Here is a 15,255-nt window from a genome sequence, read left to right on the forward strand (position 1 = left end):
TTCTGGACAGGGACGCCTCATTTTCCGGAAGCAGGGTGTGGGAGACACATGTACTTACTGTCAACTCCAGCTATGGAGACAATCCGTGAGAAGCACGTGAACGTATCTTGATCCAGGCGCCTGAATCTCCTCTGGGCCGAATTTACAAGGGCAGTGCCTAAAGTCAACACTGCGACGCCGACAAACCTACAGGCAAAATCATTCAAGTCAACCTATCGGCACATTCTGAAGGATCACTCTGCTACATAGGTGTAGTGGCTGCTGTGATCATATATCCGTCGATCGCTTGGAAAAATCACACTAGTTACTCCTTGTTTCCAGTAGCTGTAACACACGTCCCAGTTGTGCTTGAAGGGCGGACTCCCGACTTCTGGCCTCATCTCGTAGGGCGGACTCGCGGATTCTGGCCTCATCTCGTAGTTTTTCCAGTTGATCGTGAAGGGCGGACTCGCGGATTCTGGCCTCATCTCGTAGTTTTTCCAGTTGATCGTGAAGGGCGGACTCGCGGGTTCTGGCCTCATCTCGTAGGTATGCCAGTTGATCGTGAAGAGCGGACTCCCGGCTTCTGGCCTCATCTTGATGGGCGTCGCTAGCCGCTAATTGCTTCTCAAGTCCAGCTATCTGTTTGCGAAGTTCTCCATTGATACCATCATTCCGGGGTTTCTTGAAAACGCCCTCTCCAACTTTCACGTCTTGACCAACTTGCAGGTCTTGACCATCTTCGTCCACGGAGGGGACCGATTGAGATGACGCTTCGGCCGGGTCGCGTAGGAGGGCAATTGCTTCCTTGATTCGCTTAAGATGGCGGGGGGAGAATTTGAGACATGCGTTGTAAAAGAAATCGTATGGCTTCCACCGATCTTTGCCCCCGTCGTTACTCAGGAACACTTGCCCAATTCTTGTCCAATATTTCATCGTGGTCATCTTGGCTGGCTGCTGGGACGGTTGGCCACTCGGCTTCTGAGCATTGGTCACCACATAGTGGGCATACATCTTCACTGTGTCATTGTCGTAAGATATCGACAGCCCAAGAGCTTTGCCGTTGAGCTCTTGCAATCGGTTCGTTCTCCGGAACAGATCGACGACGCCCTCGAGAGCAACGCTCATACTGTAGACATTCTGTCGATCTGCGAGTCCGACGACTTGGCTGTCGCATTTGGCTTCACATGTGATGAACGGGAAGAACATATCGTCGCGGGCCAAATACTTGGAAGGTAACCCAATGGTGATGCCTAATTTCCGAAGTTCTTCCCTCGAAAAATTTTCCCACTTGAAGGCTATCGTGCAATCCGGTTGCGGACACTTCCCATAAGCCGGGAAAATCGCTCGTAACCAGTTATCACCACATCCTTCAATGAGACCAAGACCTTTAAATTCATCGTGTCCGCGAAGTGCTAAAAGTTCTGGTGAAGGAAAAAGATGCGAATGCATGTGCTTCACGAGCCACTGCTCAGACTTGTTACGAGTCAATTTGGAGAATGATAGGAAGAAGGCATCATCTAGCATCGTGTCCACCGGGTGAGGGGCACTGGTAGAGAGTAGCTCCTGACAAAATTCCAGTTCCTCTTTTTCGAGGCCGCTCGGGGAGTCGTCCATATAAATTCCATGTTGCGCTATCAGGGTGGGAAAAGCAGGACTGCTGTAGAAATTGGATCTCGCGTCGGTAGAAGCGATACTCTCCGGGTCCTCGCCGTACGACGAAGTAGGCCCCAATGATTCTTGAGAAGATTTGCGTTTCGCCGACGGCATCCCTCCCAGTTCTTCAGGATATGGTTCAATCGGCGGAGGCTGCGGGTCGTTCTCTTCCGACCCTTCAGTTGCTAAAACCCATCTACGGATTTGCCAATCTTGAGTTTCACTTTCAAGAAATGTACATGGTTCTTCGGAGGTTGGATTCGCAACGCCACGAAGTTCGGTCGGAGGACTCTGGGACAGCGGTGGGTTCGAATGAAATTCCTGTAGTCTTTCAGAACATGTCAATGCATTCAGAAAACCATGAGAGCATACACTAAGTTGCTGATCGCCCTTGGATGAATTAGTGACTTTAGGTGAGGGAAGCTGTTCCGCGACTGCGATTTGACTTGTGCTTGGACTTGCGTGGACGGGCAGAAGGGGCGGAGAGCGATCAAGAAGTCGTCGTTTCGTTGATGGCTCCGGACGAGATACCGAGTCTTCAAACTCGCAGCGTCGTCGTTTGCCTGCGACCAAGTTCATCGACGAGTTAGATTGAGAGCGATGTCGGTCGTTCGATGGGTCGGTCGGTGTTCCTATGTCCAGGTCACCTTGCTTCGCAGACATCTGTGTCAGTGAAGTCGGGGGCTTGCGAAACGAGTGGTTGCGCAGGCAAGTGGGCGCTTGCCTTGATATGATGGCCAGTGTAGTGCATTATGAGGTCCGTGCGTTATTCAGCGGCGGAGATCGACCACCCGAAACTGCTTGGCGGCTGCCGCTTCAATCTTGGCCAATGGTTCTTTGGCGCCACGGCATACCCAAAACAGATGTCCTTCAGAGCCGCTTGAAAATCGGCTCGTTGTTAGAAGTCCTACCATGGTGGCTTGTGGAGCATGATTGTAAACTCCAGGCCAAGTTGTTGTTTAACACAGCGACATGGTCAACCTGGGAAAATTTTATACTATACAGCCTGAACACTGACGAATATAGATAATCTACAGCATCGAAAGGAGTTGACAGAGTATCCAGTGAGTCGAACAGTGTATTTCCGCCTCAATTTGGTTCAGGAGAAGCCAGGGCCACGGCTCATCGAGGAGCCTGAATGAACCTTCCGATAGGGGCTGTTTCCACTGCAACCAGACTCGACCACGCTTTTCTAACGTGCATTCAGCGTCAGGGTCTTTTCGATGCCCCAACCGAATTTGATTTTCTACCTAGAGGAAATAGTGATTGCGATGGCAAAATTTCGACTACTTCCCTGCAACTTGCGTTGATCTGTACGAGGTAGACGTGACACATCGAGAAGAAAAGACGCGTCGAAGGCGGCAGATGAGAACATCCCGAGTGTGGCGTTCGTGGTTCAGTCCAAATACAGCAGGTATGCCGAGTTCTAGCACATAGCCAATCAGCGTCTGTCCGTTTGTGGCTGGTTGCTTTCTGACAGCATAATTTTCTGAGCTCGTTTCTCTGCCGTCGCCGCCGGCTTCATCTCTCTCGTCAAGGATGCCCTGACATACCAGGTCCTGGAAGCTGCCCTGCCCCGTACCACGGAGCTCTTTCTTAGCATCAGAACTCGATTCGCGATCTCCGTTGTCCAGGGTATCGTCGCTAAGGCTGATAATGAGACACTCGACTACGAAGTTGCTCCTTGGAGCTTCTCGACCCCGTCTACCGGCTCATCCATCATTGATCCGGCCTCGAATCTCTAATCTCCCACTCCGCAGACATGTTTCTACTTCTGAAGGGAGGCCTACATTTTCGTCTCGACTGGTCGATGTTCTCTACGGCGCCACTCTTGTTTTCGGCCTCGGCATCATCTACATCTATGTCACCGATACTCGAGCAAGCATTCATCGTTATGTGGTCATCCCAGCTCTGAGACTGGTATATCGAGACCCTGAAGAGGCACACCACGCTAGCAACGGAATTCTCAAATCACTCTGGGACTTCGGTCTCCATCCACGAGAACGAGGTGATCCCGATCAGGAGCACGATCTTGAAGTCGAGGTTTTCGGACAACGCCTTCGGAATCCGATTGCCACCTCTGCGGGTATAGACAAGCATGCAGACATCCCGGACGTACTGTTTGACATTGGTCCCTCGATTATTGAGATTGGAGGAACGACTCCACTTCCACAAGAGGGCAATGCAAAGCCTCGTGTATTCCGGTTGACATCGCAACAAGCCATGATCAACAGATACGGCCTCAATTCGGAAGGCGCTGATCATGTGGCCATGAGACTACGAAATAGGGTGAGAAAGTTTGCGCACTCCCTCGGTCTCGGTGACGATGAGATCGCAGAAAAGGCTGTTCTTGATGGCATCGTAGGCGTCCCTCCAGGAAGCTTGATTCCGGGAAAATTGCTTGCTGTCAACATTGCCAAAAATAAATTCACTCCGGAGGATGATGTTGAGGCTGTCACCAACGACTACGTTTATTGTGTTGACAAGCTTGGACCTTATGCTGACATTCTAGTCGTCAACGTTTCCAGTCCTAATACTCCTGGTCTTCGCTCACTACAACAGTCTGACAAGCTGCGAAAGATTTTGAGTGGGGTGGTGAATGCAGCTAGGTCTGTAGAGAGGCGGACGCGGCCTTATGTGATGGTGAAAGTGAGCCCAGACGAGGATTCAGAGTCGGAAATCGCAGGAATCTGTGATGCGGTCTGGGCTGCTGGTGTAGATGGAGTCATCGTGGGAAACACCACGAACCGTCGACCCGAACCCCTTACTCACTTGAAGAATCTGTCTCCGCTCGAGGAACAAAACATGCTTCAAAAGGGAGGATTTTCTGGACCCCATCTTTTTGAAAGAACGGTTGATTTGGTGAAAAAATACAGGAAACTTTTGGTTGAGAAGCCTGCATCCGTTGATATATCGCGCAATCCGCCCACGAGAAAAGGGGCGCTGGAAGCAGAGGCGGATCGGATCAAGGCAGCTCTGGAATCACGCCCTGAAGAATCCAACCTTGACGATTCTCCCGTCTTAGACTCGGACAAAATCACTTCGTCCGTTGACACCGGCGTTATATCAGCCAGTGACATGCTGGAACAAAGTGGTGCGGCCAAGCAACCTCTGAACAACCTTTCTGGTGATCGCCTCTACGACCAGCTGCCGTCGGAATCTAAAACCCCCGAGGTCGAGGAGGCAGCCCCGCTTAATCCAGAAGAACGTCTGGCGGAAGAGAAAAAACATCTCCAGTCAATTCAAGAAGCCATCGAGCGACTTCCTCCTCGGGCACAACGCGACGCCCTCGACCGCCTTGAGTCTGCTCCAGCCCACCTGGAATCTATCGATCAACCCAAGGTAATATTTGCAACTGGTGGAATCACCAATGGCAAGCAAGCTCTTGAAGTACTCAACGCGGGGGCCAATGTGGCAATGGTTTATACTGCCTTGGTTTACGGAGGGATTGGCACGATATCGCGCATTAAGGACGAGATGCGAGAAGAAATGAAACGGCAGGACCAAGAAAAGCGCTCGAAGGCTCAAAATTAGAGTCGTGATTCTGGGCTCTATCGTGGCCGGGTGAGCTCGAAGGTGATCAGATTAACGGTCGTGCCATTATGTTGAATCGGCTCCTCAGCGACCTGGCGAAAACCACACTTGGCCAGTATCTTGGCACTTGCAATGTTTTTGCCGTCTAGATCTGCCATCAACACCTCAGGTACCATTACAACGGTGTCATTGGGCCCATCCCTCTTCTCTGCCTCTTCGATCATCACTTCTTTCCGAGGCAACCCCCACCAAGCTTGCAGCCATCGCTGAAGCGCTTCTGTGGCATACCCACGACCCCAACACTCGGGGCTCAACATGTAACCACACTCGGGTGGTTCAGCTATATGACATCCCAGCACACCGATGGCCTTGCCGGGATTCGCGAGCTCTTCAATGGCAAAATTGAAAGTGGTGGCATCGTTTGGTGGAAGATATCTGTTCATCCAGACTTGTGTGGCTTCCTTGTCAACGTCGACTTTCCCAGAACTAGTCCACTTCATGACTTCAATTGTTGTGCGAAGGACAAAAAAGTCTTCCAGATCTGATTGTTGGATCGGTCGAAGGAGCAGACGAGCAGTGGTCATCGGCGACGCTGGGACCGGAAATTCGGGACGCGTAGTTTTCTTCATTCTCTACAGTCTCGAAGGAGTTGAATGGTAACAAAAGGGCCAGGTCATAAAAAGCAGAACGTATAGTATCATCGCATCATCAAACATCCATTTGTCCACCAAGCCTAAGGGAGAACGAGGATCTTTTTGTGACTCAACATTTTGAAATCAATGCAACTAGGCAGGCATGGACGTTCAAACCAATGAAAGAATAGCTTGGCATTCGGCAGAGTTGCCTTTTTGCCGATAAGCGATAAGCGAATTTCGAGTTGCGAATTTTTGTACCGCCGCATTCGAACTTCTACAATTGCCACGACGTCTTTCTTCCCCAATCATTGCCCGCGTGGACGCCTGCCGGCAAGATGAAGACCACTTGGAAGGATATCGCGCCCGTCCCTACCTCCCAAGAATTCATAGACATTGTTCTCAGCCGGACACAGCGGCGACTACCCACCCAGATTCGTGCAGGCTTCAAAATCAGCAGAATTCGAGGTTAGAACCCTACCAGTGTCGAGAAAGAGAGTATGACTGAGACAAAACTATAGGATTCTATACACGGAAAGTCAAATTCACTTCCGAAACATTCTGCGAGAAGCTGCAAGCCATACTCGAAGGATTTCCTCGCCTCCAAGACATTCATCCCTTCCACAAAGACCTCCTCAATACTCTCTACGACGCAGACCACTTCAAAATTGCTTTGGGGACCTTGTCAACTGCCAAGAGGCTGATAGAAACAGTGGCTAGAGACTACGTCCGGCTCCTCAAGTATGCGCAGTCGTTGTTCCAATGCAAATCTCTCAAGCGCGCGGCCCTCGGCCGAATGGCCACAATCTGCAGAAGATTGAAAGACCCTCTCGTGTATCTGGAGCAGGTGCGACAACATCTTGGGCGTCTACCGAGCATAGACCCAAATACTCGGACGCTTCTCATCTGTGGTTATCCAAATGTGGGGAAGTCCAGCTTTTTAAAATCAATCACTCGAGCGGATGTTGACGTCCAGCCCTACGCTTTCACCACCAAATCACTCTTTGTTGGTCACTTCGACTATAAATATCTCAGATTTCAAGCTATTGACACACCGGGTATCCTCGATCACCCATTGGAGGAGATGAACACGATTGAAATGCAATCCATTACAGCAATTGCACACTTAAGATCCGCCATCCTGTATTTTATGGATCTATCCGAACAATGTGGCTACTCAGTCTCGGCGCAGATGGCGCTATTCAACTCAATCAAACCGCTCTTCGCCAACAAGCTTGTGTTCATCGTGGTGAACAAGACGGATGTCACGAAGCCGGAAGACTTGGATCCCGAAACCCAGCAACAGCTGAAAGATCTGCTGACTCAAAACTCCAACACCGAGCTTCTTCAACTGTCATGCGTCACAAATGAAGGAGTTCAGGAGGTGAAGAACACCGTTTGTGATCGGTTGATTGCAGATCGCGTGGCGGCAAAATTAAAGGCCGGACAAGCTGCCCAGTCCGCCACGGCCGATGCGCCAACAGGCCGTCTGGGCGATCTTCTTGCCCGAATTCACGTAGCCAGACCCTTGGAAGGGTCGGTGAGCGAGACCTATATCCCAGAAGCTGTCAGAAATGGCACCCACAAAAAGTACGACAGATCAGATCCCGAGAGGAGGAAACTCGAGCGTGACATTGAGGAGGAAAATGGAGGTGCAGGCGTCTACAACATCGATCTGAAGAAGTTCTACGATCTCGCTGTCCCAGAGTGGAACCATGACAAGATCCCCGAATTCTTCAACGGCAAGAACATTGCCGACTATGTTGACCCTGATATTGAGCAGAGGCTTGCGGAGCTGGAAGCTGAGGAGGAGAAGTTGACCGCAGAAGGATTCTATAACGAGAGCGACAGTATGGAAGATGAAGATGACGCAGAAATCCGCATGAAGGCAGATTTAATCCGCAACAAGAAGACGCTGATGATGAACGAGGCGCGCATGAAGAAAAGCTTGAAGAACAAAGCTCAAATACCACGAGCCAAGAAAGCGAGGACAGTTGGTCAGATGGAGAAGCATTTCACCTCGATCGGGCTGGATGCATCGGCACCTGCTGACCGAGCAAGGGCGGAGATCCGTAACGCAAAGCCTGCTTCAGTCGCCGCCGACGAGATGGAGCTTGATGAGACGGCCTCTGCCAGACTGGCCAAGTCTCTGTCCAGAGCACCGAAGACAAACAGGCTCACGGATGGGCTAGGCATGAGTGCGACAGGAGTGACCGACCCTGCCAAGCGAGAAAAGGCGCAGCGCATGGCGAAACTGAGCCAACGGAAGATGAACCGTATGGCCAGACAGGGCGAGGCAGATCGCCACGAGACGGCTTCACTGCCCGCTCATCTGATCAAGGGCAAGAGGAAGATGGGCAAGACGCGCTCCAGATGATGGAAGGAAGGGACGATTCTGCAAGTGGTATTGTTTTGGCGTTGACCGTGAACCTGATGGTGTAACGACTTGGCGGCGTTGTGCAGAAGCAAATGAAGATAAAATGAGGCATCACCACAGAGACCGCACAATAGAAAATTTCAAGACATGAATTTGCTTGTGATTGCAGTTGTAGGGCGTCATCTATCGTCGTCTCTGCCGCTTACGCCGCTAGCACCTGTTTTGGACGGTAGCGACATTGTTCACCTGAATCGTGCTTAGGAACGTACGAACATCCAGCCGACTTCAGCTGGGCTCCGTGGACCAATCTGTTTAGCGGCAGAGCACACGCAGATATCCCTCCACATCTCTTATGTCCGGGCAGGTTTCATCATCTTCCCATCAAGTAACGCGGAATCCAGGGACTACTACTCCACAGAGTAATTACTACTAGGTGCTACTCAAAGTGTGAATATAGTTTGTCATGTCCTACCAGGCCATATGACGGCTACTCGGTCGAAGAAGTGGATTGATGCCGAGTCTCGATTGACTCAAACGTCGCCTCCAGCATCTCATTATCAATCGCCTCTAGCCTGAAGCCCCAATCCTGTTAGCCTGTCCTTCTGCAGTCCTTTTCTTTCCTTCTTCCTTCAGGGGTTGATGCAACATGACACACCAACCTGCGTCCTTAGTTGGCTCCCTATTGCCGAGCACACTTCTAGCTGGGCTCCTCCGCTCAGTCTATCTCGTACAATTGCCAAAGAAAGACCAGGGCTGTTCGGGATTCGCCAAAGCCGATCCACCCCAACTGCACTTCGCCAACCTCGCAAGGCCTGTCGTCACCAGCAAAAGCCCAATCCCGTACCCCGAGACTCTCGCTTAGCTCAACCTTAGCAAACTGTACCGCGGAGTGGTTTTGTCTGTGCCGATTTTGCAATTATTAAGCCGGTCGAAAGACGACAAATGTGATTAGTGCTCTCCAGCCTTGCGGCTGTGGCTTGATGGAGACGGGACAACGGACATTGCGACGGTGCAACTCGAGACAGCGAGCAGATCATGAGCCTCGTTATTCAATGAATGGCACCATACATCCAAAGGAATATTTAAGAGCCAGCGAGTCGTGCCCAAATGCGTGTGGATGAGAAGCAGAGCGGATAATCTCGAGATTCCAGCTGACAAACCTCAAGAGACCTCGAAACATCGTGTCGCGAGACCCAACAGCCCATCTAGCAACTAAAACATTATAAAGCTTTGCATTTCCTGCTCTACCCCAAGTAATCCATCCTCATCCATCACAGAATTCCTGCCTAAAACCATGGTTCCAAAGACCCAGAAAGCTCTTCTCGTCACCGAGGTCGGCAAGCCTCTTGTCCTACAGACAGATCGCCCCGTCGCCGAACCGGGCCCAGGCCAGGTCCTCATCCGCGTCACCGTTGCCGGGCCAAACCCACACGACCAGAAAGCCCGTGACTTTGGCCTCTTCATCGCTCAGTCCCTGCCGGCCATCCTCACGAACGACGTGGTGGGCGAAGTCGTCGCCCTCGGCCCGGATGTGACCAAATACGCCGTCGGCGACCACATTGTATCACAAGCTGGGTTCTCCGGAACTTATGCCCAGAACGGTTTCCAGGAGTATGCGATTGCCGACGTCTTCGCCTCGGCGAAGATCCCCGAGGGTTTTACCGACGACGACGGCGCCACGCTGCCCACGAACATAATTGCCCCCGTTGTCGCGTTGTTCGATGCTTCGACGCTGGCCATCCCTGCTCCGTGGTCCGACGCCGCGTCGAGCTTCGACTACAAGGGCACCACGCTGCTGATCGTTGGTGGAGGCAGCAACTGCGGCAGGTACGGTGTCCAGCTAGCCGCTCTGGCCGGGATCGGACGCATCATCGTGGTCGGCGGCGACGAGGCGGAGTTGAAATCCTACGGTGCCACCGACGTCATTGACCGCCACGCCTCGCCAGATGAACTCACCCAGAGAATCCGAGATCTCGTCGGCGACGAGCTGGTGTACGCTTACGACGCCGTCAACCCTCCCAAGACTCAGGTCATCGCGATCAACGCCCTCTCGTCAACCAAAAAGGGCAAAGTCGCCCGCTTGTTGCCCACCGGCCCGATCGACGAGTCTCTCGTCCACGCGAAAAAGGCAGGCTACGAGTTACTCAACACCTTTGGCAGTACCCACGCCAAGCTCGAAACGTGCAAGCCCTTCTGGGAACTCCTGCCACAGTACTTGCTGGAGGGCAAGGTGAAGCCGAATCAGTACGAGGTGGTGAAGGGGCTCGATGCAGACAAGGTGAATGAAGTCCTGGATCGGTATCGGGACGGGAAGAAGGTGACGAAGACGCATTTCCATGTGTCTGAGTGAAGGACGTGTCGAGGCGGGGCGGACATCGACGAACTACAGGAAGATGAGGCAAACAATCCTGTGGAAGTAAATATCAGAATGTTCGTCATTTGTAATCACTGCCAGCTTCTTCTCTCAACGATATTGCCAAACTCTGCACGGCGAACCTCCTTTTGAAGGCTCTTATTCACCCAAGTTTAGTTGAGCACCTACTATCCTAATGGACCCAAATGTACAATTTATTCCGACGTGAACTCTTTCTTTTCAGTCACTCCTGGACGACGGTCTTTGGGTGGTCTTCGATATATTGGACTGGTCCGAAGTTTACGAAGCGAAGCCAAATACTGAGTTGTTCCTTGAAGACCAATATTATGGCTTACTGCCAACCTTTTGGGCCCTTTGTAGGTATTCCCTTGACACTCTACCTTGTCCTCCTTGCAACAAAGAACGCCCTGGACAATATGATGTACGATATAAGAGCACCCTCACCTGAAACTCCTGGAGCTCAACATGTCAGTGATTCTTTGAGTCAACAACATGTAAGCAGAGCAGGTGGCGCCGGTGAGCAGAATCCCAGCCATCCAGCAGTAGGGAAGCTGCATCACAAAAGTCGACAAAGGGGAACATCACAAAGTGAATATCTCTGTGTGAATTGTCTAGGCAGCTCCACGGTTGCAGGGAAGTGGAGGCAGTCTTGTGCGCGTCTGAGCACCGCATGCTTTATATATCTTTTCACATATTGGCTTCAACGACCGTCTAAATGTATGTAAACACCTATGCTCTTGCTTCACTCTTCATCAATCCACCACATCTCCACAACCATCGCCGAAGAACCACATTAAGTGAATATTAAGTCATTATCAATAACAACTCCTTCAACGCCCTACCATAACTCTTGTCAAGATGTCTGACAAAAAACCACACAATGAAGTCGAGACGCCACCGAAGCGACCGGCCTGTCCACACACACATTGTGAAGACACTAACACCATCCCCGTCACCATAGAAGCTTTCAGAGATATTTTCAAAAAGGCAGAACTTGACTTTGTGGGACTCCTCTGGCAACTCGAGCACCATGGCTGTCTCCGTGTGTCCTCTCCGGAATCTGACAAGAGAATTCAAGGCCAATTGACGGTTAGTGTCGAGGAACAAGTCGAAGCGGCGATCAACAAGATCTTCCACACGAGTGACTGGACCGGCAGGCAGCCTTTGCAGGATCTGATCACGACATTCGAGCACGACTACGCAACGAAATGGGGACAACCGAACGGCATCTGGCACGACATGGCACGGGTCTACCCAGAGTGTCGTGAGGAGATCGTCGTCCATAGAGGTAAGTACATGGGTGTCTTGCTCTTGGTCTCCAGCATCAAACACCACTGTCGAATCCTTCGTGGATGGGCTAAAAGACCGTCTGCATACTAACAAACACCTAGACCTGAGCGCACTTTAGGGTATTTCGTACTCTGAGGAGCGTCCAAGCAGGAAACGAGGACTCTCTTTATGCATCTCCACAGTTGGGATACAAACAAGACAAAGCTGAAAGGATGACATAACAACGGAAAGTAAGGGGAAGATCATGGCAATGGGATCATAGCTCGCTTTGGTCAAGGGCGGCACAAGATCAATTGTCAAGACAAGCAAGTTCCATTTCCCATTCTCCGCCAACTAGGATAGCACATATTTGTTTCACCCCAATAACACACCACCGAGAGACATCGGGTTTGAGATCGTAAGATTGAGATAAGGCGGATGGTGCACCTACACTCTCCCTAAACGTACTTAGCCTCTGCGATCTATTATTCTGTACCCCTTAGCATTCGCCCCATTAGAGCCAATTAAGGGCAAACAATACTGTGTGACTGTAAACGGGTAGCGTGGTATTATGCTGTGTAGGGCGCTGTATGGTGGATAAAGGTAATGGTGTCTGATAGTGGTAAATATGGTGGAGTAGTCGGGTCGTGGCAACCCATGTTCTAATAAGAAAAAGATACCTCAAACAACCCACTTTCCGAGAATCATTTAAGCCATAGTAGCACCTGCCTTCACAACAAGGAAGCAAACATATTGCTTGAACAATGACTTACTCTATCAGCGCAGGTGCAACCTTATTCTCTGCACATTCACTTTCAAGTCACTGAATCCCTCCCTCCCTCTTTCACCTTCCTACCCAGGAGTGTTCACCTACATGGGCATCAAATAAACCACCCTCTTCACGCTGTGTCATAAATATTTCAGTCTCGATTCTTCGGTTTGGCACTGATCCTCGTAAGTCAAGGACCATTTTTCGAGATTTTTCCAGCTTACTCACGAGACAGCCCGGCAGCCCTCAGACCCCGGGCATCCCACTCGACATGGAAGTCCCTGGCCAGCAACCACCGGCGGAGCTATCTGAACCGGCCCTTGAGACTCCGCATGGACTGCTGAATGGAGGCCCCTCTCAGCCTGCGTCTCCACAAGAAGATTCGTTGCTGGCGGACATCCTCCACCACTGTGACCTCACCCTCCGACTGGTCACCCAGGTGTCGGACTGGAAGGAGAAGGACGCGCAGACGAAGCGGGAATTGAGAAGGCTGAAGCAGCTGGACTCGTACATGGACGAAGCACGCTGGGCCGGGGACGACGACATGCCCGTGCTCATGCTCCGAGTGGTATGGGTCTCTCAGAAACATACAGTCTTGAAGCTCATGGTCGAAGAGCTCAAGATGAGCTTAGGTATCTGGAGCCAGCTCAATGAGTGCATGGTTTTCTTCAATCGCGACAACAAGTGGGCGCTAGCAGTGGCACCGGACAGCGATGAGCGGCTCAAGGCAAAGATTCCTAATGCCGCGACCGTCCTACACAATTGTATGAACCAGCTTCATTCCGTGAAGCACACCTGGAAGATGTACCATAACGTCTTTGAGAAATGTGACCGACACACAACGCATGATACCGGCAGTGGATAACAAAGCAAACGATTGAATTGAATCAACGACAGAGAGACCAAGAGAAAACTGCATGGAGCCAAGACCATCATCATGTCGGTCTCTGTTTAGTACATTAGACAATAAGGACTAGGCGGGTGGCAGGCCCTAGGGAAAGAAGGATTGATTGAACAAATTCGAAGCAGAATAGTTATGCCTTTAATCTGCTGCACATACAGATCGTATGGTTTAGCTCCAGCTCTATGTGGATGTACGGACGTGCTTGGAGTCTCAAATGGAAGACACAACGCATATCACAAAGCCTCATTGTTCCTGTGAATTATGTGTCATCGGGAAGACAAGGAGAGTGGTAGCACATCCTTTGTATTGGCAACAAGGTATGGATGGCCAGGTTTGAAAGGACATTGTCTAGCCTCTTACAAAGGAGGAACAGGCTTAGATAGAAGCACAGAAGGAAGGAAAGAAAATGAATGACAAAATTCCTCAAAGAGGGGGATGTGTACGACATCGAAGGCAGCGAGATGCAGAATGACTTGGCTTTGCGGCAGGCATGAAATTCCAGTGAAACAGGTTCATCGAGTGTCCCATCCTTTCCATGACACAGTTCGTATTCTCTTTTTCTTCACTCCTGGGGCTGGTGTTGTCCTTCACTGTTTTCCAACCGCGCTTCTCGGCGTGATTTCTCTCTTCTCTCACCACGAATCTCAACCTCAACGACCGCTTTGGGAGAATCTCTCTACCCGACTTCTCACGTTGAGCTAGTACCCACCCAGTCTTCCGACACAGCTCTCTGTCTCGCTTGCGTATGCACATATCATTGTGTCGTGCAAGACCTTCAGACCGAAACCAACTGTCCTGTCCTGCCCCAGACCACGAGTCTTCGAATCCACAACGTCCCTGAAGTCCGAACTGTCCCTGCGAATGTTCACACATCTTCGCTTTACTTACGAGGCCTCTACCTCCTGTTTGAGAGAGTTTCCCTTTTTGCACAGAATGGAACCACCAATCGGCGACAACAGCATCTCTGCAATCGGCAGTATGCACGTGGCGGATCTCAGCTCCTCAAGTAATGGCGGTCTCAACCTGTCAGCCGCGCAGTATGAAATGGAGCGGGGTGTAGCTCCAACACCCGGAGAGACAGAGTCAGAGGACACAGAAAGAGAGAAACACAAGGACGACTTAGCTCTTGTAGCCAGGGCAGAAGCTGAAACACCAAAAGGCCAGGAACTGTACGGCCTACAGCCATTCCTCGACGCTGACGCCGCCGCTCCAGTTGTGTCAGACAACGCTCATCATGAAGACCAATCTCGCGTATATAGAAAGCCACAGCACGCATTGTCAGACGAGTCTGAGGTTGAAGAACTCTCTCCACTGGATACGTTCGTTCAAGCTGCTGAAGCCATGTGCCCTCTCACAGACGAAACCATTTCGTTCCTGAAGGATCTTCGAAGACTCAGAAGGACGCTCGAGAACACCGCAAAGCTCTCACTGCCGCTACGGTCTTTCCCATTCCTGAATGAGGAAACGCGGCGTAGTTTGCTCGCACAGTCTATGACGCGCCACCATGCAGCTATTCGGCTGCTTGGCCAGAAAGCCAGAGATCTCAAAGAAGCTGCCGATAGATGTTCCGTAATTTACAGGAGCGTCTCTAGCCTTGAGGTTCGAAAATCGGTGAACATTGACACGCTTGAACGATTCCTCGAAGCGGTTGATATGAGCAACGTATGTGCCAGCATCAACAGAAGATTGGGCATCGAAGTCCAAGACTTCGAGATCGCTCTAAAAGAACTGCGAGTGCATGAGCATTTCGTGGAGTGATCG

The 15,255-nt window shown here is 51.1% G+C and overlaps 7 protein-coding genes across 7 annotated transcripts; 6 read left to right on the forward strand and 1 right to left on the reverse strand.

Annotated features, from left to right (window-relative positions):
• Positions 1–300: 300 nt before the first annotated feature.
• AYL99_05432 (hypothetical protein) lies at positions 301–2,298 on the reverse strand (the record flags this gene model as incomplete). Its single annotated transcript, XM_018836944.1, has 2 exons — positions 301–1,956; positions 2,008–2,298. The coding sequence occupies 2 exons, from the start codon at positions 2,296–2,298 to the stop codon at positions 301–303; spliced, it is 1,947 nt and encodes a 648-aa protein (XP_018693797.1).
• A 993-nt stretch (positions 2,299–3,291) lies between these two features.
• Positions 3,292–5,169, forward strand: AYL99_05433 (dihydroorotate dehydrogenase (fumarate); the record flags this gene model as incomplete). Its single annotated transcript, XM_018836945.1, has 1 exon — positions 3,292–5,169. One exon carries the CDS (start codon positions 3,292–3,294, stop codon positions 5,167–5,169), a length of 1,878 nt encoding a protein of 625 aa, XP_018693798.1.
• Positions 5,170–6,139: 970 nt separating this feature from the next.
• Positions 6,140–8,178, forward strand: AYL99_05434 (hypothetical protein; the record flags this gene model as incomplete). Its single annotated transcript, XM_018836946.1, has 2 exons — positions 6,140–6,269; positions 6,323–8,178. 2 exons carry the CDS (start codon positions 6,140–6,142, stop codon positions 8,176–8,178), a joined length of 1,986 nt encoding a protein of 661 aa, XP_018693799.1.
• Positions 8,179–9,472: 1,294 nt separating this feature from the next.
• On the forward strand, positions 9,473–10,528 carry AYL99_05435 (hypothetical protein; the record flags this gene model as incomplete). The annotated part of the gene is made up of 1 exon (XM_018836947.1): positions 9,473–10,528. One exon carries the CDS (start codon positions 9,473–9,475, stop codon positions 10,526–10,528), a length of 1,056 nt encoding a protein of 351 aa, XP_018693800.1.
• An 882-nt stretch (positions 10,529–11,410) lies between these two features.
• On the forward strand, positions 11,411–11,960 carry AYL99_05436 (hypothetical protein; the record flags this gene model as incomplete). Its single annotated transcript, XM_018836948.1, has 2 exons — positions 11,411–11,840; positions 11,944–11,960. The coding sequence occupies 2 exons, from the start codon at positions 11,411–11,413 to the stop codon at positions 11,958–11,960; spliced, it is 447 nt and encodes a 148-aa protein (XP_018693801.1).
• A 901-nt stretch (positions 11,961–12,861) lies between these two features.
• On the forward strand, positions 12,862–13,455 carry AYL99_05437 (hypothetical protein; the record flags this gene model as incomplete). The annotated part of the gene is made up of 1 exon (XM_018836949.1): positions 12,862–13,455. One exon carries the CDS (start codon positions 12,862–12,864, stop codon positions 13,453–13,455), a length of 594 nt encoding a protein of 197 aa, XP_018693802.1.
• A 972-nt stretch (positions 13,456–14,427) lies between these two features.
• AYL99_05438 (hypothetical protein) lies at positions 14,428–15,252 on the forward strand (the record flags this gene model as incomplete). The annotated part of the gene is made up of 1 exon (XM_018836950.1): positions 14,428–15,252. One exon carries the CDS (start codon positions 14,428–14,430, stop codon positions 15,250–15,252), a length of 825 nt encoding a protein of 274 aa, XP_018693803.1.
• Positions 15,253–15,255: the final 3 nt, after the last annotated feature.

Source organism: Fonsecaea erecta, assembly GCF_001651985.1.
Source record: "Fonsecaea erecta strain CBS 125763 chromosome Unknown Scaff4, whole genome shotgun sequence".
Classification (NCBI taxonomy): Eukaryota; Fungi; Ascomycota; class Eurotiomycetes; order Chaetothyriales; family Herpotrichiellaceae; genus Fonsecaea; species Fonsecaea erecta.